At 43.5% G+C, this 22874-nt stretch overlaps 1 protein-coding gene across 1 annotated transcript in view; it reads left to right on the plus strand.

Moving 5' to 3' along the window:
- Positions 1-22803, plus strand: part of pdzd8 (PDZ domain containing 8) — a 46266-nt gene extending 23463 nt beyond the window's left edge. The window contains exons 4-5 of the mRNA XM_005917034.3: positions 15593-15755; positions 15855-22803. Coding sequence (XP_005917096.1) covers positions 15593-15755; positions 15855-18202 — 2511 coding nt within the window. The 3' untranslated portion in view covers positions 18203-22803. The remainder of the gene's footprint in view (positions 1-15592; positions 15756-15854) is intronic.
- The last annotated feature ends 71 nt before the right edge of the window (positions 22804-22874 follow it).

The raw sequence follows: 22874 nt of genomic DNA on the forward strand, positions 1-22874 counted from the left end.
TGTGTGTTGTCTCGTGTGTATGTGTGTGTGTGTGTGCGTCTGGTGTTGTGTGTGTGTGTGTGTGTGTGTGTGTGCTGTGCTTGTGTGTGTGTGTGTGTGTGTGTGTGTGTGTGTTGTGTGTGTGTGTGTGTCTGTCTGTGTGTGTGTCGTGTCTGTGTGTGTGTGTGTGTTGTGTGTGTGTGTGTGTGTGTGTGTGTGTGTGTGTGTGCGTGTGTGTGTGTGTGATGTGTGTGTTGTGTGCTTGTGTGTGTGTCTGTGTGTGTGTGTGCTGTGTGTGTGTGTGTGTCTTGTGTGTGTGTGTGTGTGTGTGTGTGTGTGTCTCTGTGTGTGTGTGTGTGTGTGTGTGTGTGTGTGTGTGTGTGTCTTCTCTCTTGTCACATAACTCTGAGCAGGCGTCTGCTCGGTGGTGTCAGCTGTTGTGCGACTTGTTGGTCCTCTTGTGCTGCTGTGAGGATGAATTCAAACGGATCCTTTGGCTGGTTGATGTGCAGTAAACACATGTAAGTGCTCGTAGGATCCACTGCATGTGTCCCAGCCTGAGTATAACATTCTCCAAATGACTGTCAGGTTGTTCTGCACGTGCTGTCATGTGTCTCGCTCCGATGCAGGTCTTTAAATCTGGAAACCAGACAATGTAATGATATGTTTTCTCTTCTCAAAAATGCACAAAGGCCGGAGAAGAACCAAACTGTGTGCCGTGTCTAAATGCACAGCCATTAGATATTCAAAGGGCAGCTGAGGGAGCCGTCACATCTGTCACACACAGGTGATGCATTCATCAACCATTTCCACGTCTCAATGAAATGGCCAGTTCTAATTCCATTTGACAACGGCTGCATGTTGCAAAAGGCTGATTAAAGACATGAGAGATTGGTCTCACAAGCTGTTTGTTACTTATCGCTTTTCCACTGAAACATTTACCTTGCAAGAAACTCAATAGGCCAGTCAATACGTGCATGACACAAAGAGCCGCAGCCATATTACAGATGTGTTGATATTACTCTTTACAATGATTTTGTTCTGATCCTGGAGGTCTTTCAATAGCAAAGAAATGAGCTGTTAGTGGTCATGACTCTTAAAATTGGCAGCCGTCACTACAGGTAATTCATGTCCTAGCAGGTGTTTCTCACCACAAACACCAAATACAGAATTTGACATGTGATAAAGATGTTGTCTGAATGAATAGTTTGGTCTCCTTTTGGATCTGAAGCTTGTAAATTGATGACGTAGGAAAAAAGGATTTATCTGTTGGGACATTTTCCCTTCCTGCCATGTAATTACATAAATGTCATAGATTTGGCTTTAAGTGGTTGGCTCACCGAGGAGAAACAGCATGTTTAAAACGACACGGCCCAAATATCAGGACACGGCTGGTTTTACCTGCGCATATGTGCATCTGCAGGTTTCTGCAAAACCTGGTGACCATTAGTTTAGACCGCCGTGTAACCTATACCACACTTCATGTTGGTATAACTGCAAACAGTCCAGAGGGTTGATGTATGGAATCGACAAAGACATGTCAGCTGCTGTGACGTAGGCTAGTCTGTTTTTCCTCTGCTGTGTAAGTGTTATTTAGAGCGATGGTAAGTATATTTATGGTTTCTACTTCTTACCAAAAATGATATTATGTAGGGTGCATTTATGCAGCAGCTCCAGATAAAACTAACATATTTATTGTGCTCTTCCTCCCCAAATCACTGTTTGTGGCTTGAAGTAGCTGTTTTCAGAGGGCCGGCAGCGAGGGACACTAAGGATTGTTCCCTTTTTTGCTCGTGGACAGAAAGTGAGAAAATGTGCAAATGCGAAAACATGACCAGTAAATGTTACGTGGCCAGTCGGTCAGATTGGCCCTCACAGATGCAAGGAGCAAAATGACATTTGAGCAGTCGTTTGAAGCAGACCGAGGAGAGCGGTTCAGTGGCAGCACCGAGCATCAGCGCTTAAAGGAAAGGAAGGACTGAAATGCCAGTTTGATAATGAGGGAAGTGGTGTCTTAATCCTTTCTGAGCCAGAGTAGGTTTGAATTTTGTTGTCATTTATTCAACTAGCATGATGTAGCAGTCTTGATAGATCATTATTTTTCAATGCCAGGACAAAGACTGTGCTACAAAAAGAAACTGCGTGGGCGACCACACCACTGTTTCTCTCCATACAAGTGCAAATTAGGCAAAACACCTTTTTGTTTCCCCCTGTCTCCATAACAACTGCTTTGTTCTTTAAGCTTTTGAAACTGGCTTCCTATGAAAAAAACAGCAACTTGAAAATTCATATCGAGGCGCCCGGCACATGCATATCACTAAAGTTTACGGCGATCACATAAGACTGGAGAAAAATTAATATCTACCCAATTAGGGATGGGTATCGTTTAGGTTTTATCCGATACCGGTGCCAAACTCGGTACTTTTGAAACGTGCTCAAACCGGTGCTTAAAGAATGGAGAACACAAAATTGGTCCAAAAACCTCTCATGTTCAGCTGGTTTTTGTAAAAAGATAACAATGTTAGCCTTTTCTGCAGCTATGGGGCATATATGGTATCACTCTTGGCTGGAAGCAGTGCTTAAACAATGGAAAAAACAAACTTTGTCCAAAAACCTCTCATGTTTAGCTGTTTTCCACTTTTTCTTTGGTCATTTTAGCCTTTTTGGCCAGGGTGAAGGGAGTATCTGCCATCAAACAAGAAGACAGCCGCATGTAGCTATGATGATGTTTGCTAGTTCACCTTACATGCATTAATGTAATAACGTGGTTAGCCTACTCAACGTAAATTACACACGAACAACATTAAGCTACTCACGCAGAGAAGAACGGCTGCTGCTGCATCATCATCCTCATCATTTCTGCTACACTGGCAGGGCTAGGGGCCAGGACTCTCCTCTTCGGGTTTTTGGGGGATGTTGCTAACTCCGGGTCCGATAACAGGCACCACACCCGCAGTAGATGTGCTCGGTGTGAGGTCTCGCAGCAAGCTATCAAATACGGCGCATTTCTCGGCTTTTAAAAAAAACGCTATGCGTCGCCAGGTGTTTCATCGGATTCGAGGTGTTACCTCCTTTGACAGTATCACAGTATCAGCTTAAAGCACTTGTTGCTGCTGAGTTTGCATCTTTTGCTGTGAAGTACAGCCAGACTTTGACCGCTTCGCCTTGGGCATTTTTAATCTGTAGCTCTGCTCTAAAAGAACGTACGTACCTGGGCCCGCCTACTATCCTCGGAAACGTAAAATGATTGGCTAGAATCTAAAGTGTATCACAGCTCAGGAAATAAAGCACCGAAATGTGCGCTGCTTTTCGGTCTGGTTACTACCGTTTATGTCAGAACCGGTGCCATCATGGCACTGGACACCGGTACCCATCCCTATACCCAATACTCTGTCAACACCATACATGTGCAAAACAGCAGTTTATTTAGGTTGTGGGGTTGGTTGATACGCTGAGTGGACCAGAGAAATGACCTCAGCCAATCATGAACAGATAAAGAACCACCTTCAGCATAGAAGCTGAATCAGGTGATACATTATTTTAACTCTGAATGCAGCTTTGTTTCCGATGCTGACCATGTGTGAGTTCAGTGTATTTAAGGATTGAAGATGAGACTTTATTGGGAAATGTGTGCGTTACCACAGCTCAGGCACAGCAGCAGAAGAATACAACGACTATAACATGTGTACAGTGGCAGCTGAGGTTCTGTGCACATGCACACCCAGTATGTGTTCTGCACAGAGGGTTGTGTAAATTTGCATAGCATACATATGTACATGCACACACGCACAATTTCACATACACCATTAACCTCCTAAGACTTGAACTCTTCCACAGCAGCATTTTTATTTTTCTTTGATCTTTGGGCTGATTGGGACCCGATGAATGTAAAAACAAAGAATTACCAGATTTTATTTATTTTTTAAACCCGATTTTTGTTTCTAAGAAAAATGAGAGCCACATATGAGGATCTTTGTTTAAAATTTCAATAGACCAGTAGCAGGATAATGTCCTCGTAAGTGGATATCAGGCCCTTTGGTCTAAATAACCCAAAATGTGATGTCCACATATGTGGACGCCAGGTCCTAGGAGGTTAAACGAAATAGTCTCACTAAATGTACATACATACAAATGCTTTGAAAAACAATCCAGTTTCATCTAAGCACCTCTTGGTGCATCAGCTAACCCTTTAAAAAAGTCCCCACGGGTTCATGTAAGGCCCTTATCTTAGAGAGAGTATGTTCAGTCGTCCTTCGACTGTAACCTACCACTTGCCTGTGTGAGTGTGTCTGACAACACGTACTACAGAATATGCGTCACAGTTAAAAATCCTAATAGGTACCCACGTAAACACCTGAGCAGCTATTGGCCATGCAGCCTGGTCCTCAGCCCACTCCACCTTCGTCACCATCGGGGCTGCTAATTTGATGTGGCAGGGAATTGCTGCGTACTTGCCTCGCAGCGACTTGTACCCTATAACCATACACAAAACGATCTGACATGTGGTATTAGATTAAATTACCAAGCAGTGCACTGACAAGGAAAAGGATTTGCTCAACCCCACATCTCCATCTCGCACACACCCTCCCAGACATGCTGGAGACCAAAGAGACGTTCAGCTAGGCGACAGGAGGTGCTGCCTCAGTCTATCTTAGCCGGTTGCAGACATAATGGCTGTTTCTTCTTCTAGATCCTTATAAATATCGTCCTTCACTTTAGTGTTTGCATGACTCCATTCAGGTTTTCTGTTTTATTTTGGATTGAATTTTCAGACTTCTTTGTATATTGAAAGTGGATCAGCAAATGATTTTTAGCTTTTGAGTATCCTTATGAATTTGCACAATATAAATGACACTTAATGCAGAGGTTAAATCTCAAAGAGAGTCTGACAGCCCAAAGCAGCAACTCCTTGTGGGAATTTCTTCAATAGTAAAGGTTTGTGGCAGTGCTGACACTTTTTTCTTCATATTTGAAATAAAAAACAAACATTTTGATAATTCCCTTTCAAAATAAAATTGATATCTTGTTAAAGTGCATTCAGCAGAATTAAAAAGACCAATGAACCCTATCAGTGCACAAACCCACAGCAGTAACACATGAATGCAACATTGACGGCTGCACACTGAGAGCACAGCTTTGTGCTTGTAATTAGGCATGGCTTCAGTTCATATGTTGATATCTAGGCTACAGTTACCCGGACATCATTAATGCGACAACTGACAGTTTTTTGGGGTTTTGTTTTGTTTTTGGTTGGTTGTGTTTTGGTTGGTTTTGGCAATCCGAAGGCAGCGGTGAAGCGTGTTGTCAGTCGGTGAGCAACGAGAGCTGCTTTTCATTGAGTGAAAAGTTCGATTCACATGTGCACGCTGACCCAAACACACTGAGGATGACGACGGCTGCATTCTTAACGTTAAGACGCTGGTGTGTATGGACATCAGTCCAGAACTTTACTGGTCCGTTAGTGCGAAGATCCTGTGCCATGGCTACACGTTCGAGGATGAACTTCCCCTCGTCAGTGGAAGGACCGCTTCCTTTGCTCTGACCGATAAGTCCCCTTCTGCTGAAGGGGTCATTCAGCTGTTTGAATGTGTCGCTCAGAAAGCCGACACTGGCCATGAAGCTGTTGTATGCGATTCAAGCGTGTTTCTGTTTTTTTTGCCTGCTGTTGCAGAGGAAAGTTGCGATCTCCTCTTTGAGGTCACAGAAACGCTCCAGCCTTTGGACACCACCTGACATCATTGTGCAGTAGCAGGTCATGGTGCTCAGCAGACGTTTCTGAGAGCAGCATGCGGAATAAGTGGTGCTGGAGGCTCCGCCTTAACCAATCACGCTGTCCGTTTTGAGCTCCGTGCTTACTTACACAACGCCGTCTGATGGACAGTGCAGTGCTGCCAAACTGCTCACTTCACTGCCATGGGTGGAGCTCCATCCGTCACAAGCATACTTCATATCCAGACCTCTGTCCTCGAAAAAGCTGAAATTTTCTCAAACATTATCTCGCCAGTTGTGTGTCCCGCTAACAGCAGTAAGCCATGAAAAACACGACACAACTGTGCGTCATCAGTTGTGTCTGTGGACTCGTCTACTGCTACAGACTTTACATCAGTTTTCTTCAGGTTATCTATCAGCATTTCAAACACGTCTGACGCCACAGTTTTAACCCTGTGAATATTTGAACTGTCTTTAATAGCAGACGTCACGCTCACTTATATATCTTCATCATTTATCCCCTCATCCACCATGGCCAGCATGCAGCCTTTCACTGTTTCAGACTCTGACAAACGCTGGATCTTCTTCGCAAACACAGCGGGACGCGCTGTCTGAGCTGCACATGACCTCGCCGTGGTAGTGCACCTCTGGTTGTAGATGCAGGGAAACTCTTTTGCAGGAAGCTGTTTGTCACTGTGGTGCCTTTGTAAGTTGTGATCTTTAGAAACCATCAGCATTGATCTGTGTGTAGTAGATGGTGCACTGTGGGTTGAATATTGCTAGGCTACTAGGTGTGTTGCGTCTGCACTATGCTGTTTCTGCCAGGGCCACAGGCAGACGTTGCTCCTGGGCCACCCTTTGAATGGGCTGCTTGTAGGGGCTTTGCTTTGCATGAACCTTTGAAATGGACTGGTTCTTATATAACGCTTTCTACTGTCAAAGCGTTTTATACAACTCGTGCATCCACCCAATTGTACCCATTCACACAAGCACTTTATCTAAGGTGCTTCTATCTAACATTCACTCGCATTCACGCTCCGATGGACGCATCGGAGAGCAACATGGGGTTAGTATCTTTCCCAAGGATATTTGGCATGTAGACTGGAGGAGCCAGGGATCGAAGATGTGAGTAGGTGATCCGCTCTACCAGCTGAGCTACGGCCTCCCTATATTTGAGGATATGGTTATTCTATAGTTTGGGCTCTCTAATTTTATCCATATAACATTTAATGAGCTAAATATAAATAGTTTTGTAAGGAAAAAGGAAATATCTAAGCATGGAAACTTACACTCATAGCATGTCTTCATTTTACTCTTTTGTAATTTAAAATGTAGTCTTTTTTTTTTTTTTAAATAAAACCAATTTATTTGTATGGACTCTTTGTTGCAGGAGGCCTATGATATACACCATTGTGTAATAGATGTCTTATCAAAGTGAGTGTTTTATTCATAGATCAAAGTAAGACTTGTCTGGGTTTCTGTCCTGCAGGTAAAGGAGACGACTTTAAAGCAGTGAAAGCTGCCATTTGAACATATTAACCTTTCATTTGTTCTCTGTGGCAGTGTAGATAAAAGAGGCAGGATTTGCTAGAATAGATGGTGAATTGCTCCATTTACATGTATCCAGCTGAGGGTTGTGATGTTCTTTGTTTGTCTTTCCTGCTCAGAGACGAGAAACCGGGAGCTACTTGTTGTCTTAGTCGATGTTAACAAGGTTAGTTTAGACACTGCTGCTCAGCCCTCAGAGCAACTACCTCTGCACAGCAATTAAACTCTGAAATTTACAGAAGATACCTTCTATCAGAAGTCAGAGGAGAAAGCATCCATATATTACTTTTTATTGAACTTTGCTCACCCCGTAATTGTCAAGAATTTTATTGAAATCCACAATTTACATGGATGGATGCTTTATACAGAGAGCTAAGGTTACTTCAGCCCTTACACCAGCATCCCTGCCCTCAAGCGACAGGCTAATTGGCCCATTGATATTTGTAATGCATTGCTTGTTTTTAAGTAGAATTTTTGCGACCTAAGCAAGTCTTGTGTTCTGGTCCAGTGAGTGACTCGAGCTGCCTGCTTCTATACTGAGCAGTGACTTACTGAGGGCGTCAATGTTTTCTCTTGAAAAGTAAAGACGACACAGAAACGATGACGGTGCGTCTGATGCAGTGACTCTGGCTTTCATTACTGCTCCTGTATGTTGTCAGGAACCTGGCCTGCAGACGATGACTGTGGTGTCTCCAGTCTGAGTTGCACTGTTAGGGTAGTACAGGGTTGTGTGGCTTGTACTCATTAAACGAATGAAGTAAATTTACCTGTGTGAAGTGTTTTCGGTTGGCTGTTGTATACCTGGAGCAGAGTGTTTGACCAATGCACCCAACTCTATATTTATAGAGCTGAAGTGTAACTGTGAGGCGCGGTATGAAGAAGAAAAGGAAAAAAGCAAAGCAGAAATGAAGCATCGCCAAATATGTTTCCAAACCAAGCCAAACACTAGAACGTATGATGAAGCACATCCTGCATTTGGCTAATTCTGTCTCCCTGACAGAATTAGCTTCCCCTGCATCGGGGGCAGCGCTGGGCTCTGCAAACCACGGACCAACAGGATCCCACAGTCTTGATTTTTAGTTCACAAACACTTCTTATAATGACTAACTACTCCTGACATTTTGGAGGTGTTAGCTCCCCATACAGTAAAGTTACCGTGGGATACAAATAATATCAGGCTGATCCTGACAGTTTGTTGTAGGACTGGGCGATATATCGAGTTTTTAAAAAATATCGATATATTTTTATACCAGATATAAGATGTGACAATATCCTTTATATCGATATAGTCTATGTTTCGTTATAATTATAGTTGTGGAACCACAAGTTTGCCTGTTTTGTCCACTTTCGTCTTTACGCAACGTTACTCGGCCTCGCCTCTCCTTCACTGAACACAGCTCCCCCTCCTCCCCCATCGCTTCACCTGCAGGCAGCGACAAGATGGACACGGCAAATCTCCGTTAACGAGTTACTGCACATCGCCCCGTGCGTGGGGCTGGACGGCGTCAACGTGTTAACGAGCTGACCACGCTAACGAGCTGACCATACTAACACCATCTGCACAGCCTGGAATCCTTTCATTCTCTCAAAAGTTGACGGTGTGCCTTTTGTATGAATTCTGGTTGTGCTTACTGACCGCGAACTGATTTAATGTGGAACACGGCGCTCAGCAATCTGTCAAAAATGTTCTAGTACAACTTTGCTAAGCTACGGAGCTGCACCGCTCGATGGATTGTCAGAGCATTACGGCTACTAGTGATGGGTCGGTCGCGAACGGAACGGCTCTTAGAGCCGGATCTTTGACGTGAACGACGCGAGCCGGCTCCTTATCGCGAGCCGTGGGTTTTTTATTTTTCTTTCTCTCGCCCTCTCTCTCCACTTTTTTTCCGCTTCACTGCACGCCAGCCTTGTGCTTTGCGCTGGGCAGAGGGGGGAGGGGCGGTAGTTACACTCAGTAGCACAGGAACAGAGCGGGAGGGAGAGAGCAGGGACAACAACGTCACATTAGAAAGGTATAGTAATCATCCACAACTATTTTCAGTTGCAGATGATAAAGGATTCAGAAAGTTTATTCATGCAGGTCCATATGACAGAGAATGTGCATCTTCTTTTTGTTTTCATATTTTAATTTATATTTAATTGTGTTGTGGTTTGCAGTGTTTTGTGTTGTTTCACTTTCAATTTGTTTAAAAGGAAAAAGCTGAAAATTTAAATAGTTAAAAGTTGAAATGTGAATAGTTGATTTTTGTATTATATGATTTATTTATTACATTTTATGTGGAGTGAATAAATAAAAGTATAATTATATAATTAGTATAATTAGAGACAAATCACGTACAAACTCCGAAGCACATAAAAACTCAAAACACGTACAAAAGACAACAGAAGTGCTCCAGGACGCTAGGGGGCAGTGTTGAGCTTTTGTTACCCAGTGGCTACACAAGCCAGCAAGTACCAACGACCGGATTTGGTGTGTGGTAGTAACAGGAAAATGAACTTTTTTTTATTTTTTATTTGACTATATATGAATGCTTGTGTATAAATACACAAATACACATATGCTTTCATGCTTTCAATTGTGTAATTTACGAGATCTAGGTAGCTCTGTTTTGGAAGGTCAGAGCTACCTTCATCACTTATGCTAGAAATGCTAGAAATGTGTTTTGGAGTTTGTATGTGTTTTGTCTCTAGGCCACTGCATATATTTATATATAAACATATGTAAATAAACCACTTTTTTTTTTTATTTATTTTTTTTTTACATTAATAATTCCTTTTGTGCATAATTTTATATTGTTGTTAATAATTAATTAATTAAAGCAACAAAACAACCTGAAGAGCCGGTTCAGAGCCGAAAGAGCCGGCTCTCTAAAAAGAGCCGGAAATCCCATCACTAACGGCTACCGAGGAGCCTCGCAGAGATACGTACTGTGCTTCACGTAATATTAGCGTATTGTGTGTATAAGGACCATAAATGGCACCTGTTCAGAGACGTGGTTACAAAGTGGATTTCAAACTCCAGGCTGTCAGTCACGCAGTAGAAGCTGGGAACAGAGCAGCTGTGAAATCTTTGTTATTACGCTCAGCGTCTTTGTTTACATTTTGACTGCACAGTTGTGAGCTTTTTGTTATGCACAAAAACAACATAGTTTTTTTTTATTTATGGAGCATTATTATTTAATAAATGCTCATAATTTATTTTTGAGTCGTTTTTTTCATGTACATCTATGCTCTATGTTAATAAAACAGCTTTGACTAAGAACTCTTTTTGTTCTTACTTTATGGCTTTAAAAAAATATCAAGATATATATCGTATATCTCCGTCCAGCTAAAAAATACTGAGAATTTTGGGTCATATCGCCCAGCCCTAGTTTGTTCCCCCGGTTCAAATCAGGGACGGGCAGGGAGCAGGCAAAGATTTTCTTGTAAAACAAAGGGGGCCTAGCAAAAAAACCACTGGTGTAATATGAAACGACAGACGTTTTAATATCCCCATCTGAAATATTTTATCATATCACTCAGGTCTAGTCCACATCTGGGTAATTCTAAGAGAAAGTTAAAAAGGCTTTGGGCTGGATATTTGAGCATGTTGACACTACGTCTGTAACTGGCAGGTGTCTGCTGGGCTTCAGCTCTGCTGATTTGAGCTCTTGACTGTGTGTTTTTATTATGCACCAGGTTCATAGAGCAGTCAGGTCCCCCACATGTAGCATGCAAGTTGGGACATCGTACACAGCAAAGTGCCTGGGATATTGTGTGGGAATATCTATGCCAAATATGGACTAGAGCAGGGGTGGCAACTCCAGGCCTGAAGGGCCGGTGTCCTGCAGGTTTTAGATCTCACCCTGGGTCACGACACCTAAATAAAATGAGTTCATTATCAGGCGTCTGGAGAACTTCAGGACATGTTGAGGTGATTTAGCCATTCAAATCAGCTGTGTTGGATCAAGGACACATCTAAAACCTGCAGGAGTCCGGCCCTCGAGGCCTGGAGTTGGACGCCCCTGGGCTAGAGGTTCCCAAGTTTGACTTCCATGTGAACCATGTTTATAAGACCATGAATCCTTCACATTTTAAATGTGGCTGACTTTGCAGTAAACTTACTCTTATGTTCATATATTCAATTTCTCCTTCTACACTTGGTCACTGTATTTAAATACAAACTAATAGAACAGGTTTAGGAGGGTTTTGTTTTTTAAACAAATGAAACTGCAGATTTATGTCTTGAAAACGAGCTAATATTAGCACTGGGCCTTTGTGCTGCCATATAATTGGGCGCATATGAGTGACTGTGACTGCGCGTGTGTGTGTGTGTGTGTGTGTGTGTCGTGTGTGCGTGTGTGTGTGTGTGTCATGCTGTGTGCGCTGCTGTGGTCCTTTTAGTGTGACTTGTGGTTCTCCTCTGCAAATCTATTGTAGGCATTGGTACAGCAGCTGTATACACACAGCTACAAGGCTGCTCCTCATCACCTACTCTCACCTTTCAGAACCTGAAGTCCCGCCCCCTCCCCGCCGTATGCCAGTGTTTCATGCAGCAGATAATAAATAAAACACTCAGCCACTGTGTTTGCAGAGTTGTTAGTTAATACCTTAGTGATATATAAATGTTGTCTAAATTAAGTGAAATTATTTTATCATTCATAGACACACATTACAACTACCATATTTTCTATACGGTTAAGGCGCATTAAGGAACAAAGACAGTCAGATAAATCAAACTTTATTAAACTCATTCTTCTTGCTTCCTCCACTTCTGTACCATTGATTCATTAATGTTGAATTCTCTGGCAGCTGCTCTATTCCCATGTTGTTGCAGTATATTAATGACTAACCTCGTATTGTGGATGGATTATCTCAGTTGTTCTCCTGACTGAAGTTTGGTCCGTTTACAGCATCCTGCCATGCGATTGCATTTGTCTCTAACCATGAAGACCTTCACGTTAACTTTTATAAGTGGAAAAGTGTTAGTGTTCGTCCTCCAGCTTCACTGTTTATGTTATGCTAACATAGCTGTGTCGCTAGCGATCACGTAGCACATCATTATATACCAGCTAGCCCAACTTCAGTAACCCTACAAACGTCACTGCTGTTTAGTTTTCTGTCTTCATTTATGTTGGAAGTGATAGACAGAGCTGTACGTTTGAATTTTTTCAGAAATCTCTCAGTCAGAACATGTATGTCATGTTGGGAAAGCTAACTAGCTAACTCCGCTAACTTCCTGCTAACGTTCCAACTCTGTTAAATGTAATAAATTCTGTTTTCATGGATGCCTGGATGTTAAACTTAATTGTTACACCTGGTAAAGCAGCAACGCTGATCATTTTATTAAAGATGAAAGAATTTAGACAGTTTTTAACTCTCAGTGATCTCGTTTTGTGACTTTGGGACCTGAAGCGACAGAGTTTGGACCCAGATTCCTCGCGAGGCTCCTGACTACGGTAGCCGTAATGCTCCAACAGTCCATCAAGCGGTGCGGCTTCGTAGCTCACCAAAGTCATATTAAAATATTTTTGAGCGCCGTGTAGCAATAAAATCGGTTGAGGTCAGTAAGCACAACCAGAATTCTTTTTTTTCTTTTTTTTTTTTTGCCTGTCCCGTTTGGCTCTTTTGCCATCAGAATTTTGTCTAAAGGCAGAAGAAAGATGCCCAACGGATTTACTTTACCAAATTGACCATCCCAGCCTTGCCGTAATGGTCCATTTGATTCACCTTTTATTGTTTATTTTATTTTTTTTTTCACTTGCTAGATACGGGACAGACTTGAATGAGGAAAAGAAAAGGGAGAAAGGAAGAGGGGAAAAACAGCGGAGAAGAGGGACGGGGATAAAGGGCAAAAAAACAAAAACCAACTAAATAAGCAGACAAAAATACATATATCGATCACCTGGATCACCTGTTGAGAAAGAAAAAAGAAAACAAGCAGAATAAAATGAGAGCAATACAATAAACAACATCACGATGATCTATGGGAATATAACAGTAAATACAAAATATTAAACATTATTGTGCAGCACGTAAGATCGACAGTGCACAGTGTGCTTTGAGGTAGGAGCCTTGTGTTCTGGGGGCCTCTGGATGTCTGGAGTCTTGATCTCCTCCATACCTGCTTCATGCCCTGGAGGACGGGGCTGTGGCCCCCCCACACCCTCTAGCAGATCATTACATGAAGGAACCTTTTAAAAACAAGCGTCCATGCTCACAGGTGTACACACGGGTGCTCACACACACAAACTACACCCTTTTTGGCTCCTACCTCAAAGCACAACCAGGATTCATACATAAGGAGCACTGTCAATTTTCGAGAAAATTAAAGGATTTTAAGTGCGCCTTATAGTGCGGAAAATACGGAAGACTTTAGGCATAATTGACCTGCCAAACCACAATCAGTAACCATTTCAGTTCTGATGTCTCTGCAGTGTCCATTTCACCCATCAGCCTATCAACAAATGAGATTCACAGCGGCTGATATTTGTGTTTTTCCAATCCATTTCTGCATTTGTATCTACAGACCACTTTGCACAGCTGGTAATGTGTTTATTAAAACATACTCTTCATAAGAGTGTAGAAAACCAAAAGTAAACACGCCTGTATTCATATAAACATCAGTCATTGAATCGTTTTGTAATTCTCATTAGCATGAGCATGACTCACAGTTGCACACTTAGTGCATTTTTGATCATGTGTTATGCAGTAGGTGCCTGTAGGATGTGCTGGGTTAACGTCTTCATTTTGGCCTGCAGCAACCTGTTGACTCTGCAGTGTTATAGTCTTCAACATGGCCAGATCAGATTAAATCTTGAGACACACACTCAATCTTTTTTTAATCATTTCAGAGAACATTACATTAACTTACCTTCATTTCCTGGAGACCAGATCGTGTCCACTACTTACCCTTCTCCACGATTCACTTCGCCGGGAACCTCTTTTTCTCCCCAAATGGAACTCTATTGTACCCAACATATCAGTAATACAACTACACACACAGGAAGCAAGTGGTGACGCTGTTTGTGAGGCAGACGAGAAAGGAAACCAGTGAGCCCATTAATGGCAGCAGAGCACAATGAAGACTCTCACACTGAGCTGAATTATTCCCAGCTCCATGCATGACTGGAGTCCTGCTCCAGATTTTATCAATGTGCGACACAATGGTGCAGGCAAATACGCACACACTGACAGCTACACGCTAACATGTCGCTCTTTATTCTGTTTAAACACACTGTATGTTGTAGATCATTTAGAAACACCAGTTAGTGTAGCTGAGGGGAAGCAGAGTACTTGGAGGACACCCACCCAGGCAGGGGGCCATGCCGACTCCTGCAGTACGCTCTGCTGGTTGGTGCTGGGAAGCATCAGAGCTGACTCTGCTTCCCGCAGTTGTGTGATGAATGGAAATGGAGAGGTTTAAAATGTCAAACTTACTTATCCCGTATAATGAGACATTTTAAAATAAGAAACATTTGACATAAAGAGAATGGATCAGTTTTTATAAACGGTATATAATGTGATGTTTGACTTCATGTGCACCTTAACCAACTGTGCAGACTATATAGATCAGATGCTTATTCATGGACAGCACCAACTCACTCACTGCCTTCCAGCAGAACTGTAACAAATCCACAGCAGGGAGATTACAGTCGTTTGTCTCAGTCTGCTCACATCGTGTCAGCCCCCCTTTATTGTTCTCTGTAAACCAGACATGGGTCTCTTCATGTGTTTTCCACCTGCTCTTTCATCCTGGAACATCCAGTTAGGTCACAAAATATCAGCTTTTTCTACCATCGGTTCTGTACATTACCACAAGTTTCAATAAAACAACTAGGGTGCAGTTGAAGTGCAGACTTTCAGCTTTAATTTAGTGGGTTGAACAAAAAGATTGATTCAAAATGAATGAAGAAGAAACACCCAGTGCATCATGGGAGTCCCCCAGCAGCCCAAGCTTCAGAGATCCAGCCCTAACTATATGCTGTAGCAGAAAGGAAAGTTTTAAACCTGATCTTAAAACACGTGGGGGCACCTGCTGTGCTCAACAGTGCTCGGTTTAGGTGCCCATCAGGTCTCAAAGATGGGGTCGGATTATTCAAGACGCTGTTTGTGACCGTTTCAAACACAGTAACCTGCTAACTCGGACTCATTAGAAGGAGCTTCAAAAAACAAACTAATTCATTTTTGCAATATTTTTTATTTCTCACACCTAACTATTTACACTTTCTTCCAAAACAGCGTATGATTACATTAAACCTCTCTCACACTGCATTACTATACAAAGTTAAACATTTGTAAACGTTTGTGACTTTTAACCACTAGTCGGTCGTAGTCTTAAATGTGCTTTTTTTTCCTTCTTTCTCTCTTGCATCAGACGGAGATTATCAAGGGGACATGTGGCAGTGTGGGGATGACGTTCAGGCACGTCACTGCCAGTGAGGGCGATGCAGTGCATGTTTGCATCGAGACAGTTTTGCCCAACTCCCCAGCAGCTTTGGCAGAGCTGCAAAAGGGTGATCGTCTCATTGAAATTGGAGGTCCGAGGTGTTTGTGTTACTTTCTAACGTGAAACATTCGTTTCTTTGCACTTCTAATTTGAAACTTGCATGATCTCATTCTTCTTTTCTCGTTAACAGGTGTTAAAGTGACGTCCTCGGTTCAGGTACCAAAACTGTTAAAGCAGGCCGGAGAAAAGGTGTTGGTACTTTACGAGAGACCAGTACGTCATCAGACTCCCTCTTTGGGAAACCCGGCAGCTCTGCAGGAAGGACTTGAAGAAATTGGTTTCATGTCCCAGCAAGCAGGTTATGAGGAAGAGCCAGCCCCCATCAGCACCCTTTCTGACCTGTCTGACAGCAAAGACGTAGACTCTGAGTTTGAAGAGTTGATTGTGGAATCCAAGTCTAGTGGTGGCACTGCTGGGCAAAATAGCAGTGCCACAATTATCAGTGAGACCAAGGAGGATTTCTTACTTACAGTAAACCAAAGCCCCAAAAGGACTGTAGCCAACCTGGCTTCTAAGCCTCTTGGTACTATATCACCCATCCTCAACCGCAAGTTAAACCTGGTGGGTCTCCAGTCACCACTAAAGCCCCAGCCCAAAGAATCACCAAAGCCCTCCCCACAAAAGACCAGTAGTGATTCAGGGGAGGTTCTGCAACGCCCTACTGTCCCTCCCCCACCTCCCCCTTCCCGCCCTCCAGTTCCACCACGACCGCAGATAAGGTTGACGTCGGCATCCTCCGAAACGAGCCTTTTGGAAAGTGTGGATTCTGCAGCTGCTAATGTCACCGCTGCTCCTTCCATTACTAAGACGACCAGTGCTTCAGAAAAGTCTCCAGAAAAGGTTCAGCGCGCTGGACCCGGTGAGGACAAGTCTGCCACCGAGAAGGCATGTGTCAAACAAACGGAGGCGAAACAGTCCAGCAAGGCAACGGACACGAGTGAGGAGGTACTTCCATCAACTGTGACCAGCAGCAGCAGCAAGGCCGATCAAGCAAAGGACAAAGCATCGGAGAGCTCCTCCAGTACACGGGACAGTGTAGAGGACCACTCCCTGTGGGAATCCACAGAAACCATGTTTCGTAACCAAACGGCACACTGGTCCAAGGCGTCTGTGGTGTTTGAGGTAGAGAGCAACCATAAATACCTTAATGTGGCCCTGTGGTGCAAAGATCCCTTTAAACTGGGCAGTCTGATATGCCTGGGTCATGTGAGCCTCCAGTTGGAGCACATAGCTCTGGAATGTATGGCCACATCTTCAGGAGAGTACCAGAGCACCTTCAGGTTGGGGGCTCCAGAGCCCAGAGCTAACGTCAGTCGCACTGCATTACGCAGTCTCAGCACCCACAAAGGTTTCAATGAGAAGCTGTGTTATGGAGATGTTACTTTAAACTTCTGTTACTTAGCTGAGGGGGAGCTGGACTATCCAGTTGGGCTGGTGGAAAGAGAAACAGAGGGCAGTGTTCAGGAGGAGGACCTGAGGGAGAGGGAGCCCGTCCCTGCAGCGCCACGCGAGGACTTGACCTACAGCGCGCTGCAGTTGCAGGAGGTCCGTCATAACTTCCAGGACACACAGTTCCAGAACCCCACCTGGTGTGAGTACTGCAAGAAAAAGGTTTGGACCAAGGCAGCCTCTCAGTGCATGGTCTGCGCCTATGTTTGCCACAAAAAGTGCCAGGAGAAGTGCCTCACTGAAAATCCTTTTTGTGTGGCCACAGCCGAACGCCGTGGAGCTGACCTCGAAGCCAAATCCACCATAAACCGCGCCACCACGGGTCTAACTCGCCACATTATCAACACCAGCTCCCGTCTGCTTAACCTTCGCCAGGTGCCCAAGGCTCGGTTTACCGAACAGGTAGCCGACGTGGTGCCGGGAGCGGTGGAGCCCTCGCCTAAACATACCCCCAACACATCTGACAATGAAAGCAGCGATACTGAAACGTACACCAGTGGTGCCAGCCCCTCAAAGCAGCCAGCTGGAAGCGGTGGGAGCAGTAAACTGGTACGTAAGGAGGGCGGGCTGGACGACAGTGTGTTCATAGCTGTGAAGGAGATAGGTCGCGACCTTTACCGGGGGCTGCCCACAGACGAGCGCTCCCAGAAGTTGGAGTTGATGCTGGACAAACTGCAACAGGAAATTGACCAGGAGCTGGAGCACAATAACACCCTTCTGCTGGAGGAGAGGGAAGCCACAGATGCACGCCGCAAGGCCCTTATCAGCACTGCCCTGGCCAAGTCAGGGGAGAGACTCCAGGCCCTCACCCTGCTCATGATTCACTACCGCGCAGGGATCGAGGACTTGGAGTCGGTGGAAAGCACTTCTCCTTCAGAGCAGCGAGGCTTTAAGGGCAAAGAAGAAGGTCTGGAGGAAGAGGCGCTCCTGGGGACAGAGGTCTACGACAGCGACATGTGCAGCCCCGTAGATGTGCCGCTGCTGGACGACATTACCGAAGAGCAGATCTGTGTGGAGGCTCTGCACTAAAATAAGACTGCATTTAAAATACGGGGATGTGGGCGTCGAGCGTCACCTGTAATTTGTGTTTGTTTCCTTTTTCATGTCAAAATGAAAATAGTTTCAAGGCCGTTCCTTACAAGGACCGTACGGTAAAGCCGCTATTGAGCTACTGATTTCCATGCGTGAGGTTTTTAAAGGGAAGAATGAAAGTTGCACGTGAGTTATCGAACGCCAGCTACACATTGATCCCTTTGGTTTCCTGCGACCTGAGAATGTCACTGTATGCATTTAATGCAGGTTGCTGTCTTACCTTTATTTTGGAGAACAATTATGAAACATGAAGAGCAACAAGGGTTTGTATTGTTGGCTGAAGGATCCTGCGAGCAGTCCTGATTTTTCTTTTGTAAAATGTTTGAGTTATCACAGCGATGGTTGGGGTTTCACTTCTGCACATGTGTCGTTTATATATTGTTTTCCTCAGTGTTTTGATTGGTTGGTCTGTATTCAGACAATCTGTTTTTATTTTATTGTTCTTTAAATGTCCCTGGGTGCAAGATGATCCCATCGAGTTAAGAATATTTCTGTAAATGTTATATTTCGTTGAGAACATTCCTCCGGTGTGCACAGCGGTTCTGTGGCACGTTGTTGGTAAGTGTGAGAGAGACGAGCTCTGAATGTGAGCCGGGAGCCTGTGTGATGTTGAAACCGCTTTAGCACCTGTGTTTTCAATCCACACCTGGTTTGATCCTGATTGTTTGCCTTTAAGTTGTTTCCAAACGAATGTCTGTTCTTTTCCACGTTGTGTCTGTACACAGCTGTTTGGCACCACCCTCCCTCCGCCCGTCCTTTAAAATGCTGAGCATTAAGTCTGTTTGACTGTGTCAAAAAACAGCTATAGCTCCCAAAGCGCCATGATCTTCATTCACTGTTTACAGCTGCTGAGAACAAGAAGACATCTGCGTGTTGGGGAAATCTGCCCGTAACCCTGAACGCAGTCCTTGTGACATGTCATGTGATGCTATAGAAGGAGATGTACTGTATGAAACGCTCGAATAGAAGAAGCCTTTTGTTGTTAAATAGACTTCATGTGTAAGTTATGAGGAGCTAAAACACTGCAGTGAATGAAGTACAAGAGCAGCAGGTGTAAAGGCAAACCTCTTCATTGTTGTGAGTATGAGAATGTCTCATCTTTGCTGACAGCAAAGAACAGATGTTCACCTGTGACTCGCTCTGTGTCCTTGTGGCTTCTGGTTGAACGTCACTTTGTCAGTGGAGAGCAGGTGTGAATGGGTGAAGTCAGTGAAGCTGACCTATTCAAAAGCCACGAGTGAAGATCTGCATAGACGAGCCTACAATCTGCTCTTCACACTCCGGTGTTACCGACTGAAGACTCAACAAGATCAGAAATGTCCCCGTCTGCTGTGGTTAATCTGTTGCTTATGTGCTGTGGATATTGACACACTGGTTGCTATAGCTGTCTTTTGATCTTTGTGCAATATTTGTTTTATGAAGCGCTGCTGCTGCTTTTCCTCGTCCACTGAACTCATACTCACAGCCCTCACCGTGGAAACTCCACAGTGAGTAAAAGCTCCGCCCACTGCTTTGAGCAGATTGAGATGGTGTGTTTTTTGTGTGTATGTATGACGGATGTTGTTTTTTGAGAAAGCCTCGTGTGATGAAGCTTTATTGTACATACGCTAAATAAACAAAATCACATGAACTCCCATTGGTTCATCGTGTTGTTGCTTCTCTGCTTGAGCGCTAAAACGCTCTTTACTACCAGTTTCATTCACACAGACGTTCAAAACGCTTTCTCTGTGCCCAAGTTATTTCGAACCAACACTTATTGATTAATGCGTCGGGAGAAACTCGGGGCTTATTTCAGTAACGTTGATGCAAGTCTTCACGTGATGACCCGCACACCATCGTTCAGCCTTTGTAGTGAACTCAGCGTCACAAAAAGCTTTATTTTACTATCAAGAAGTTCCACTTGGAAGGCCAAAACCAAAAGTTAGCTATGACACTACTAGCACGGTGTATTCAGATTGAATTTGGAAACGTAGTGGCTTAAAGCCAACACCATATTTCCCACAGAAACCAGGACCATCTATGGATGGGAAAGCTGCTCAGTTGGGCCTGTTTTCATGAGGTGCACCTATAACGCTACATGCAAAGACCAGTGTGAATATGTATGATGACAACGTTGTACAGTTTGACTTCTGTGCTAAAATTGCCACACAGTAGCAAAAGTGCATGTATGTATTTATGTGCATCAAAACCTCAGCCTTTACGTTGCTCTAAGTGCTCAGTTTCAGATCGATTGTTCTACTGTTGGCTCAGCGTGAGGTCAAAGAAAGGGAACATATAAGAGGGTGTTTTAGGAAGAGCTAAGCTACATTTACCAATCGGGACCAATGGCAGTGTGAAAGGCTGTTTTAAAGCCGTTCCATTCTCAATATCACTTGTCGAACTTTCCTTTCGATTCTCATCGAGCTCTCGTTGGCTCCACATTGGGAGTGACCACCATTGCCAAAAAGCATTTGTTACTTAATTACTCCCAGGAGCACGTCATTTGTTACACTACTTGTTACATTACTTTTGCATTTCTCTGTAAAATGACCTGAAACACATTCTTACATAATTACCAGTTAACACTATAAACCTGTAGGCTGCAGACGCACACACTAACACAAATCCCTATCCTAACGAGGACACACGTGTCTGTCTCAGTATTTAGGCATGAACACAAAGCAAAACCTGCACAGAGACTTTAAAGATTACAACAGTGACTGTGCTTTAGAAACAGAGACTGACTACTCATCACTGCTCTTTGTGTTGAAGTTTGGGCTGTGAATGCTGCAGCCTGCATTCACTTCAGTCTTGGCTAGCTTACCGTTAGCATGCTGTCTGTGCTGATGTCTGCAAAGAGCCAAAGTTGTGTAATACAGTTGTTCATGACCTTTTTTGCTGTCTGAAAGAGACGTTCCTTCACAGACATACAGAATAAGACTAACCTGTGAAAACACTTGACAGCAGCTTCTTAATGTGGAAATATTCACAGTTCAAAGAGAAAGCTACTTTGAGCTGTGAATAGTACAAAGCTACGCTGAAAGCGTTCATGGAGACAGAAATAAGGTCGCCTTCTCTACGCTGCTGTAGTTTCCTCTTAAAGTTTTTTAGAAGTTGTTCTTTGAAACCCAAGAAAGTTTTTAAGTTCCAAGTGCAAGCCTTTCATTTACCGTATACGAGTGGCCTGACGCCATGTCTCAGTACCTTTGCTGTATTCTTTGGTTGCACTAGGTTAACCCCCAAAATAACCAACCCATTAATGTCTTAAACAATTCTTTAAAACCTCTAAAAGGTTTTTCAAATGATCCTTTTTTTAAGTTTAGAATTTGAGTTTAAATGTCTTCATTTTGCCTTTAAGTCACATATTTAATTAATTCATTAAAATTTTCATTGAACTGAGTCACAAAGATAACTTGGCAGTTTTAAGTGATTGACAGTAAGAAACAGAGTCTGATTAAACATTTGCAAATGATGCTTGAATGACTGGAAAACAGTCTAATAACAAAGTGCAACGGATTGAACCTAGTGTGAAATTAGCAGCGAGGCTGTAGACTCGTTTCCAATCAAATACATCGATAACTTCTCATCTCTGCTATTTTTTTAACGCATTAAGGATTTTGTTTTGCTTTACCATTGAAAATGATAATCATCACAGCAGAGACAGCACCGCTGCTAGTGTCATTGAATGATGATCTTTGATAGCGTGTTCCCAGCTCCTCATTGAAGGCTGTGTAGTGTACCATTTAAGGCCATAGCCCCGCCCCCTTCAGAAATTGTGAAACTAATTTGTAAAATAGTTGCACACAGAAATGTAATATTACATAGAAAGCTCTGGTTCACCTACACTGCTGCAAGAACAAGTGTTTCAGGCTTCAGTGAAGAGGGAAAGGAGGTATCGTGTGAGCATCTGCAAAGTAATTGAAGGCCAGTGTTGAGATGGACAGCCTGATTACAGAGTGTCTGCTCCCACATTCCCCCGTCATGACAACCCATCTGCTGTCTTCAAGCGCTCGGCACGACTAATCAACATGAGGATTTCTGGGACCTGTTAAAGTGCTACGTGTTAGCCACACGCATGTTATTTTTGTGTACATTCTGAGGTATCATGTGGATGATATGAAGCCTCAGCGCGACCAACATTTGGTCTGAATGCTCAGTGTTTTAAATTCACCAAAGGTTAATTGTGCAGAAAATCCTGCCGTCCAGATATTTAGAGGTGTCGTCTTTACGGAGAAAACTGCTTTTGCACAGTATACAACATTTAATAGAGCATATGGTGTTCCCACAAGTATGAAAAACAATCCAGTCAAATACATATAAGACTGACAGAGTGACATATTTTCAATAGATTCTGACCAAAACCACAAAACGTGCACAAAAATACCCAGAAACGACTCGTAGATTGGTCGTTAGAGTTCAGAGAGGAGTGTTGGGCGTGTTGATCCCAGCTCAGTCCAGCGAGGCCCCTTCTGGATAAACAAGTCTAGATGGTTTATATTAATGGTAGTGTTTTACTCTTGCTTAAATCTAGTACAGGTTTTCACAGTTCAGAAAGAGGACAAAGAAAAAGCATATGGCACAAGATTCAGTACATTATAAACACCATAAACATTACAAGAACCTTTTTAAG

The sequence above is a fragment of the Haplochromis burtoni genome, unplaced genomic scaffold, assembly GCF_018398535.1.
Source record: "Haplochromis burtoni strain Fernald_Lab_line unplaced genomic scaffold, NCSU_Asbu1 Contig_22, whole genome shotgun sequence".
NCBI lineage: Eukaryota > Metazoa > Chordata > Actinopteri > Cichliformes > Cichlidae > Haplochromis > Haplochromis burtoni.